Source organism: Belonocnema kinseyi, chromosome 1 (assembly GCF_010883055.1).
Source record: "Belonocnema kinseyi isolate 2016_QV_RU_SX_M_011 chromosome 1, B_treatae_v1, whole genome shotgun sequence".
NCBI lineage: Eukaryota > Metazoa > Arthropoda > Insecta > Hymenoptera > Cynipidae > Belonocnema > Belonocnema kinseyi.
The window spans coordinates 169,166,203-169,177,710 of NC_046657.1; the positions used below are offsets into that span (position 1 = coordinate 169,166,203).

The 11,508-nt window shown below is 33.8% G+C and overlaps 1 protein-coding gene across 5 annotated transcripts in view; it reads left to right on the top strand.

Annotated features, from left to right (window-relative positions):
• The window catches only part of LOC117173273 (esterase FE4-like), a 25,342-nt gene that overhangs the window by 8,677 nt on the left and 5,157 nt on the right, over positions 1–11,508 (top strand). For 4 of the 5 annotated variants that reach the window (XM_033361760.1, XM_033361767.1, XM_033361751.1 and 1 more), the window contains exons 2-4: positions 6,098–6,380; positions 6,609–6,794; positions 10,942–11,138. In XM_033361760.1, coding sequence (XP_033217651.1) covers positions 6,098–6,380; positions 6,609–6,794; positions 10,942–11,138 — 666 coding nt within the window. Of the gene's footprint in view, positions 1–537; positions 638–6,097; positions 6,381–6,608; positions 6,795–10,941; positions 11,139–11,508 lie in introns of those variants that run through there. The other variant, XM_033361774.1, reaches the window with a different exon arrangement.

An 11,508-nucleotide genomic window follows, 5' to 3' on the forward strand; every position in this document is an offset into this window, starting at 1 on the left:
AAAAAACTCGGAGGTTAGTCGCTTCTCAGTGCTGTAACTTTTAAATGCGTAAACATAAATGGCTGAAGTTTTGACAGGCGTCATTTGAAGGATCAAGCTCGAGAAAAATGGTTCACATTAGTGAATACTAATGCCATCTCTTAGAATTTTCAGGTACTTATCAGACTGCCTAGTATATAAACAATTAGAAGGAATTAAATATATTGAAAACACATTCTCTTTGGGAGAATAGAAAACTGTGTGGCGGTCGCTATGGAAGTAAAAGTGAATAAGTTTAGGAGGTATCTTATTCTTATTCTGGCATTTTAGAAAGATGGAAAAATCGCGCATTCAAAATAATAGAATAATCTTCACTTTTGCGCTGAAATCTGAAAATATTAATTTTTCTCTTTTCTTCGCTTATTACCGGGGTGTTAAATTTGTTGCAGCTCAAATTTCGTTGTTCTTCTAATGAGCATTTGAGGGAATTTTCAATCTCAAGTTTATTCCTATGAACGTAGTTTCACATCTGGGCATCTAGGGGAATGTATCATCTGGAGACGGAATTTTGGCACATGCCGAGAGTTGTGAAGTGCTGAACCGCGTTGTTAGTCACCTGAACACCTGTCAAAGCAACTATTCGCTTTGAGATATTCGAGTAAATAAACTTTAATAAGGAAACTAATTGAAATAATATTACCTAATTTTTATCTTTCTTTCATTTAACAGTACGCACTAGTCACTTAGAATAAAATTATAACTTCCTAATGCAACTTCCAAATGCTTTGTTAGTCATGGCCGTCGACATTTAAACTAAAGCCAGCATGTATAGAAAAAGTCATGACCGTCTACATATACAAATAGATATTTTCACTTCAACCACCAGCTAACTTCACTTTGTTGAATATAGAAAATCTAGAGGAAATTTCTTCGAACGAACAGGAATCAATAGTTTTTACATCCCGGGTTTGGTGGTTTCAATGTCATGTTGGTTTGGACTAACCTAAGATTTGGAAATTATACTATGCCAAGTAAAATTTTTATTTTAAAACACTAATAGTCGCTGGTAAATTGTAGAAAATTTAAAGTCAGGTAATTATTATTATAACTTATCTGCTTATCAACATCTATTTCACCCAAATAACACCCGACAAAATAATTTTGATAGGTGACTGACAGTTTGTAGATGACACTTCACGTTGCTCTGGATGACAAAAACGCGCTGGTTGGCCACACTTGGCGCGCGATTCAAAACTAAATTGAAAAAAAATTCTTGTAATGTAAATAAATAATTATTAAAATATGCACAATTATGTATACAAATTGTGTAACTTTTGATTTCAGACAAGAACACAATTTATAACACATATATTTTATAAATAACAGTTAACAGCTTAAAGTAAAAAAAAAACCAGAACTAAAATTCAATCGTGACTTTGGAATTTAATGGAAATAAACTTTTTTTTATTTAATACATGTGTTATAATTTTGGTTTGCCTGAAATCAAAAGTCAGACAATTTGTATATATTCTTGTGCATATTTTCATAATTATTTACTTAAATTACAAGAATGGTTTTAAAGTAATTTGGAATCATACGCCAAGTGCGGCCAATCAGCGCGCAGCTCACACGCAAGCGCAGTAGGACAGGGTGCTGATATTGGCATCATTGCTCTAAATTATGCTTTTTCCCTAGATCATCATAATGAATCTGAAAGTATTGCGATTATTCCGTGAGCTTCTAATGGAAATTCTAACGTAGAATCCGAATTTCAACAATTTAAAAGTTGATCTTGCTATTTTTTTGAGTTTTTTAAGAAGGAACTGCATGGGGGCTCAGTGAGGTCTTTGAGGGTACTTTGTAGAGGCTTCTTTCGGTTCCTTCGGTCCGCCAGGGTCGCTGTTGCTTCGTGACTAGAGTTCTAAAATGTCCAAGAATTTATATTGAGCAAATTCTCCCGAGAATATGCTCACAATTCAAACTCAAATAAAGCATTTAAAGATCATTTCAGAGAATTTAAATCATTTATCGTTTAAACAATTATATAACATAATTATGACATATATTTTTAAAAAACATTCTAGAGCGAAATAAACATATACAGTGAAACCCCACAATATCCCTCCCTTCTATAGCCCTTCCGAGAATTGACACCGCGCCGCAGGTAGGTGTAAGAGGAGCTATGAAGCATGCGCAGGGTTGCGGTTGTCACTTAGGCGAGCACTCAAGTATGAAAAAAAAGCGCAGCGGGCTATAATGAGTTAGTTCCCACCCACCGTCAGCCCCAAAATCGGCTCTATAGCAGAGTTTCACTCTATTATTTTAAATTACAGAGTTGCTACAGATCAGGTAATTTCAGAAAGATAGGAAATGTCAGGAAAAACATGATAAAGTAAGGGAATTTTTGAAACACTAGAGTTGAAGTTATTTTATCATTATGGTGATAAATCGCAATTATTTGGTTAAAAATTAATTGATTTTGGTTGAGGATTCAAAGTATTTTGTTGAAAATTCAACTTTTTTTGAATAATGATTATCATTTTAGTCAAGAACCCTTTTTTTGTTCAAAATTTAATTATTTTGTTAAAAATTACGTTTTCTAATGGACAATTAATTGTTTCAACTGGAAATTTAACTCGTACTTGTGTGGTTAAAAATGTATCTAAGATCAACATTAAAATATTTGATTTATAATTCCTGTAGTTTTTCGGAAATTCGAATTTGTAGGAGAATATTTAAGCTATTTGGTAACTAATTCTTCTTCTTGTTTAAAAATTCCTAAAAAAAAATAAATATTTGGTTGAAAAAGTTTTTTCTTATTTACAATCAATTTTTTTAAACTGAAAATGTAACTGTTCCATTTTTTGTCAAAACAGATCTTTTTTTGACAGAAATCTAATATTTTTGGCTGAAAATTATACTATTTAGTCACGAAACAAGTATAATATAACCAAATTCTAGGAAGCTATAATTTGTAATTGTTTAGTTCCAAATGATTCTCATAAACAAATTTTATAATTTCTAAAGTCCGGAGGCTGTTTAAACTTTTTTGGTTTAATAAATAAATCCATCGCTTTAAAACCCCAGCACAATCATTTGCAGCTAATTAATATTAATATTAATATAATTTTAATATCGAATAAAATAGTGATATAGAGGAGAAATATAGCCTAAGGACAAGAGGAACTGTAATATAGACACAGATATTCCATATATATTTTTATTTTAAAATTGTGTGGTATATTCACATATCATTAAAATCGCCAGTTTCTTTAATTTCTTTCAAATGCGGATCAAGATATAAATAAGACTATTATAATATAACATAATTATAATATTATCATTAATAATATATGTATATATTTTTATATGTATAATAGTATTAATATTTATATCATTTATATTTTATGCTTGAAATAAAGTAACCTCAAAATATGCGCATATAAAGAGGCACATGAAGTATTCAAATCATGAAAATCGTCAGCATCGAAATCTGGAAGTATTAAAATCCTAATCTCTTGATTTTATTTCAAAGCGGATAGAGATATAAATAGAAACGCCGACGTTTCACTGGTCTGCGGTTGTCACTCAAGCGAGTAGTCAAGTATGAACAAACAAAAGCGGAGCGGGCTACAATGAGTTAGTTCACACTCACCGCCAGCCCCAAAATCGGCGCCATGAAAGAGTTTCACTGTAATTTGTATAGTTTTAGTTTGTATAATTAATACTTAACATTTGGAATGTTTCATTTTAAGATAATGTTCATTTTGAAGCGCTTAAAATAAAACCTGATAAGATTAGAAGATTTCCGTTTTAAAAATTGTTTATTATTAAACGATTGAGGAAAGAGTTTTTAAATTGCAATTTTTTTAAGTTTCAATTTCGAAGATTTAAAAAGTTTAAAATTCAGAAGAGTTTAATTTTGGCTGCTTTTGTTTGTCCTTTAGTTTTAAATATTTTATATGAAGAGATTTACAGTTTTGACGATTTGAACTCTTGAATTTCAACTTGAATTTTAATGCAGGGGAAAATTTTTTGTGAACTGGAAAATAAACGTAAGATAACCAAGAAACTTTTCGTTGATGATAGTAGCCAACTCTGATTGTTATAACCGCATTTTCGAATCTTTTCTTTTCATAAGTTTGAATTGAGTTTATTATTTGCCACTAAGTCGTTTATAAGGTCGAACTTGTCAATGCCGTTGTTGGACTTTACAATTTATATACAAGTTGTAGGTTTGATATATCATGATACATTTTACACTGTTTAATTTATGTCCTCTTATGACAGACCTTAACTAAGGATACGAATGATAAGGCTAAGTACAAACAGTTTCCACCTTGTGAGAAACTAAGTGGAAAACTATAATATTATTTAAATTTTCGACTGTTTAATAAATTAATTACAATGAAACTCTCCTATTGAGCCAGGTTTGGGGCTGACGGCGGGTGGAAACAAACCTCTTGGAGCCTGCTCCGCTTTTCTTTGTTCACGCCTGAGTGCTCGCCTGAGTGACAACCGCAGACCTCGTGCAGACCGCGAAACTCCTATTACACCTAACTACGGCGTGGCGTCAATTTCCGCAATAGTTATAGAAGGGAGGGCTATAGAAGGGTCTCACTGTATTCTGAAAAAGAAGTTTCAAAATATGATAAATTATGATGATTTTATTTAAATTTGACTTGATAAATTATTGTAAATTTGGTCTCCAATTGTTTGTAGGATGCCAAACAACTGTAATTAAAAACAAAAAGCCATCTGCAAATAACTTTTATTTAAAAGAAGTACAAATCAGTTACAAACGCTTCCACTTTTCTTTTTATAGTATTGTACAAAAATATTATAGGGTGCAACTGACACATTATTATCTTCATTTCTCTGGATCTTCAATCTGCATTCTGCATGCACCAGTTTAGATTCGTAAAGTTATAATTATAAATCAAAAACTTTAAATGTCTTTTGTCTGCCGCATTGGATCTTTGAAAATCTAAGATTGACCGATCGAATCCAATGTCGGTTCGAAATCGGACTGAATTTTCTTGCACACGTTTAATTAATAACCTACTGAAGAACCCGACGTCGAATCCTACGTCAGATCCTAATATTTTTCGACGTCGGAAACGACATTGAAAACTTTGTCGAGTATTGGGATGATTTCCGACGTTGAAAACTATTGGGATCCGAATAGGATCCGATATGATTTTTTCTTAAATAAAATGTTTATGAACTTATGTATGTTACATACGTAATTCGTAATTTGTAAAATAATTTTGAATAATGATTATGCTCAAGAATTCAAAAGGAGACATAAAAAAAGTCTTTCGACAACTTTTTAAATATATAATAAACTATATATTTAAAAGTTTTAAACATTATTTTCCTTACGCCTCCCCTCGAGGGTTAGGACACTGAGATTGCAGGTGACTCTCAGACTCACGAAAGACCCTGTGGAGGTCAGCAGGAATCTCTAAATTCTATTGCGTTGTACCTTGGTTAGTCCCAGTTAGTCTCAGTAAGTCTCAGTGCGTCACGAAAAGCTTTGCTCCAGCCGTCTGGTTCGGCGAAATCCCCGTCGGAAAGATTCGTAACTCTGTCGGGAACACTCAGGAGATCTGTTTCGGGTGCTGCGCGATTAACTTTTCGAGGGAGTCTCGATGCAAATCACAAGAAATCTGGAGTTAGTCCGAGGGAGGTCTGTACGAAATCTTCGTTATTCCGGTTGCTCTTATTGTTAGTCTGTCTTCCTGATTTCTAAGTGACTTATTATTACGAAAAAATCTTTTTGGATCCTATTAGGATCCTAATAGTTTCCGACATCGAAAACAATCTTAATACCAAACTTTTCCAACGTTGGAAACTTTGACGTCCGTTTTTTAGTAGGGTATAGAAGAAATTGTGAGTAATTACTAATGTTCATGAGCATTAATAAAAGCATTGATACAAAATTATTGACTTCAATAATCAATACCATAGCCACCCATTTTATAAGGGAGTTATTAGAGTAAAAGATAGTCTAAAGCACAGTAAATAGCTAAATCATTTTTATAACAAATCTTCAACTTTAGCTACAATCACAAAATCGGTAGAAAAACTTCTGATAAGATATTTGCACCTACAGGACCCACAATCACCGAAACCTTGGACGGGAATCCACGATGCTTTTGAAGAAAGTGTCAAATCAATGCAGTTTGATGAATTTACGAACGAACTCATTGGTGGCGAAGATTGTCTTTATCTCAATGTGGCGGCAAATAACTTAACAGGGAAAAAACCTGTTATGGTGTGGATTCATGGTGGTGGATTTATGGCTGGTTCTGGTAGCAGAGATTTGTACAGTCCAGATTATCTTCTTAAACATGACATTGTTTTCGTTTCCATCAACTATCGTCTTGGAATTTTCGGTCAGTTCCTTCCTAAACTATAAATTAGGAAAACAAAAGAATTTAGTGTTCTGGGCTTCAAGCAAACTAATAGATTAAATCTCGCATCGAAAATATTTGAGTTAACGCTTGCCGGATTATAGTATAACCAGTTGAAGCACAAATCACTATGATTATTTAAACAACAGCTATGACGGATAATTTTACAATAGGCCTGATTGAATATTTTAAATTTCATGTAAATTACAGGTTTTCTAAATATGGACATTCAAGATTGTCCAGGAAACCAAGGATTAAAAGATCAAGTTTTAGCCTTAAAGTGGATTCAGGAAAATATAGAAGCATTTGGTGGCGATAAAAATAATGTGACTATTTTTGGTGAATCTGCGGGTGCTGCTGCGGTTCACTATCACTGCCTATCGCCCCAATCAAAAGGTTTGATATTATGGATTTTATAACTCATAAGATAGAAGAATGTTTTCTCAAGGAATTCGTAGCTGAAACTCTTATGCCGAGAGAAGGCGAAATCTATGTGATGCTCAGACAGAGTGACCAGACGTCCTTCTTTGGAAGGACATGTCCTTCTTTATCAAGATGTTCGCGATATTTTCATTTTGTATTGCGTGGACCTTAATTTTGTTCACAATTTCTACCAGCGAAGCCTCAACTCGAGGGGGATAACGTACGTCATTTGACCAATGATAAATTTACTTGGATTAACCTCATTGTTCACTCCCTTTCCGTTCGCACATCACTTTCTTTCGCCTATCTTTTTATTTATAAAATACAATAATTATGTTCATTAAATGGAAAATATAAAGATGTTGTCCATTTATTTCTGTCTCGAGCAGTATACTGAGATACTAAAAAACTAAAATAATATTATAGAGATGACAATTTTAATATTTTAATGGAATGTTTTAAATTGATGTAGTCGCTGAGATCTGCAATTTTCTTATTTCTCACATAAAAATCGTTTATAGCAAAATCACAATTTGTTATTTCTAAAAAATTGTAACCCTCCCAGGGAAACGAAATTAGTGTATGAGTAAGAAAGTATTGGTTGGAATACGTACGAAATAATATTTTCGTTACCTAAGAAAATTTGTCATGTCTCCAGAAGATATACTTGAGCACAGAAAATTAAGTCTCTTTATTCATGTACATTTTCTTGAGACAAAAAAACTGCCCTGTCAATTGGGTCTGCATTATGATGTTCAAGGTATACGGGGACGTCCATAAATTACGTGACTCGCAAAGGGGGTGGGAGGTCAGCAAAAATATCACAGAAAATCATTTGGGTTAGGTGCTTTTCTTAAGCCGATCATGTGACGTTTTTAATTATAAAATTTATTTTCAAAAAAGATTATAATAAAAACGATTCCTAACTAATGAACCTTCGTATGTAACGAATTACATCATTTGCATATAATTGTATTTAACAATAGTTATCCATGTTATTATATTTCGTCATTTTGAAAAAAGGAAAATGACAATAGAAGGAAGGTGGAAGGTTCAGTAATAATATCAGCAATAATATCACGGACAATTTTTCTTTACTAAGCTGGGCCTAAAGTCACCTTATGAATTTAATCACAAACCGTGATGAGAAGTGGCTGCATCTGACTTTATTACAAGTACTCTCGTTTACCTGGAAATTTGTCCAGCAGAGGAAATTGCAGAAAACCATTTTCCAAGATCATGCGGGATTTCGACTATTGAATTCAGACGCAGACATTCGATGTATCATACCATCGAATGTATTTCCGAGACGACATAGAAGCCGCAGCTAATTTCAAAAATTATAATTGTTTATGTATAGGGTAAGGGGGGTCGGGCAGCGCCAACCAGTGGGGCAAAGGTGATTTTCCTTATAGCATGGCTATTATTTAACCATTTAAGTTCTACTTTGCATCAAATAAATCTATTTTATCAGAAATATATTTTTACTTACTAAATTCTTGAAAATTGACGTTGCAAAAGAAAAATTATACAAAAAATAGTTTTTACTACGAAAAAATGGAAGTTTTGCTGACCGAAATATAAAGTTTTCAATTTTAATGACAATACTTATAGTATAAAAACTTGATATTTTGACAGATAAAACAATATTACAAAATAAATAATAATTACAAGTTCTTAGGTGATACACGTGTCTCAAGTTTCGTCGATAAATAATCGGCAATGTAGAACAGCAACTTATCGTGTAGGCTACATGGAAGAAACTATTAAATATTATTATTATCAATCCAGTTGGTATGCACGTTTATTTTATTGGTACGGTAGAAACATTGCGTAAAGTCCGTTCCTAGTATAATGTCAACGAATGAGAGGTTATATTACAGCTATCTCTATTTTTATTCAAAATAAATTATTATTTTTCTTGGATATCTTTAAAGGTAATTTCTCCAGTACATCAAATAACATAGAAGCAAACCATCACATTTTCTTATCTTTAAACGATTTGATTTTCATAAAAAGCTTCAGTCAGCTTTGCCTTCAGGTGAGGGGCAAAGCCGATGAAATACAGCTTGTTAGAAATACTTAAATTACCAAATCATTGTTTTTTCCATGTGATTAATGCTTATTGAAACATGAAATAAAATAATGTAGAACTCGAAATGAGAAAAAAATTGATCAATTCAACATCTCATTAACTTTAAAAAAATCATTGACTGTTAACTGGTTGGCGCTGCCCTCACCCTTACCCTACATAATATGGGGCCTTCCATTTCATATGAGACGCACCCGCGCCTATATGAAAGAGATCTTAGGATTAAGAAACAGATTTTCAGGTTTCTAACAATGTAGATATTTTAAAAATTGCTCTATCATATTAAAAAAGAGTTAAATTTTGATCTGAAAAATTCGAATTGTTACTAAGCTGAAAAGTGCTACTTAGAGTGCATATTTTAGCGCGTGTGGGAGACCCGAGAAATTCAGTCCCACTACTTTTAAAACATCTTTCCGTTCTGTTTTCGTGTAACTCAATAGCTTGCCCGACTCTCTGAACACGTAGCGAGAAGATGTAGCAGTAAGTAGAGGAAATGGATTTCGGAGATTGTGTCCCACTCTCTGAATGTCTGACTACAAACGTCTCTTTAATCGCTTCTAGTCGGAATATTCATGTACTGTATCCGTATATGTGAGTGTAAGTGCGTACTTCTGGTAAAAGAAAAGAGTTCATGTAAAGCCCTTTTCGTACGTTTTCTCGCTGATAGTGACCGACAGATTTCTTGCCGGATCTAAAAGTGTGAGAGGACCCTGTAAGTGACTGCCACTCCCACCAAGAAACGATATAAAAAGGCCGCAAGTTCCTTTAATTTTATATCTTTTCTATTCTTCATGCACCTATCTTTTCCACCTTCATCTTTCCATTTTACCAGATTTCCTGCCCTCTTTATCGCACGTAAACATTCTTTGCATTCGCCGCAAGCATTTATTTTTTCCTTTTGTTATCCTTGACCCTCTGCTTTCTTGGGGCATTGTTATTGGCTCATCAAGAAAGTTTTCCTAGGAGAAAGGAGTTTCGCTCGCCCTTTCCCTACGTTTTATTCTTCTGGCAGTCACCTCCTCTTCATTTATTCACCAACACTCTTTCTACTTCTCAGCCTCCTATAAATCTCGATGCTTTCTTTAATTTGTGGTCTGCCACTTTCGTGCACCTTTAGTTATCACTGTCTCCTCCATACTCCTTCTTCTTTTTAACTCTGACCCCCGGCCGATAATACATACACTCGTTTTAACAAAAACTTCATACGCTTTTACTTAATCTCTAGAAAAAATTATTAATTACCTCTATCATCAGCTCCCTATTCCCCCCTCCTTCTCTTTACCCCATTCCTTCGGTCCATCGTCCTCTCTCTGACACTCATCGTCATTATTTCTATCACCCTCTACTATCTTTCTCACTTTCACTCATTGGAGAATTATTATTGGTTGTTGCTTCAAAAATTTCTCTAGCATCATTTAAAATTTTTTTCTATGTTTAATATTTGATCATAGGTTTAAGTTAGATTTGTAACACTTTACTCATCAATAGTGGCATTCCCGGTTCAAATCCAGGTCGAGGCACATTTTTTCGATGTATTATACTTTGGTCTTCTTATATCAATTTTCCATGAATGGCTTGGTGGAAAGGTGCTAGGTGTGGCGGGCGTTGATGTTAATAGGGATCCAAAGAATTTTGGGGAGGTCATGTGGATGCGAGGAGGTTTTTGGTAACAAGTAGGTAGATGAAGCACGGGGATGGATGTGGAAGAAAGAACGGAAGAAGTATAAAGAATAAAGAGTACGCGTTAAGGAAAAGGAGTATAGTTGTAGAGAGAAGCTAACTTTGAATTTTTCGTCGTAAAGGTATTAGGGAAAAGCCGAGAAGTGGAAAAGGGAGAGGGAAGGGTTGTAAATTGTTAAAGAGGGGTATCGGGTGTGAATATTAGAAGGAGAAGGGTGATTTCTGGAAGAGTATATAAAAATGATTATAACGTTCGCCTATGAAATCCTTTTTGATGAGAGCTTCTGATCCATTTCACCTAAGTGATTTTTTATTCCATTAAGTAATACATTATGCTTTTTCTTCAAGGATTATTTCACAAGGCTATTATTCAAAGCGGTGTAGTCGCAAATACATGGTCTTATCAGCCTTCTAACAAGAAAAAAGCATTTGAAATAGCAGCAACTTTAGGCAAAACCACATCTAATCCTGAGGAACTTGTAGATTTCCTTCGCTCTGTGAATCCTGGAGAGATTTTACAAGTTCAGGAAAGGCTGTATCCACAGGTTTAAAAATATGTTTAATTAATCTTTTCAATTATCTTAAATATTATATGTGAAGTGCCATAAGAAAAGGGGAATAACACTAAAAAAGTAACAATCCGGTTTTTATCTATATCGATAGTGTTTGAGTTGCTCTATCCAACACAAAAGTCGGAAAAAATTTCAGGCATTATTTATTATGACAAAATAGCTTGTTTTAGGACCGTAAATAGAGCATTTGGATCAAGACTTCGTACTACCGAAATTACCTCCCACCACTCACTACTAAAAACTCTCGGACGGTTCCGCTTGACATACGTCGAACGATTCCTTCAACTCGATGGAGGGGCAGATTTTCGGGAGTCGCCTTTAACTGTTGAATAGGATCGACTTC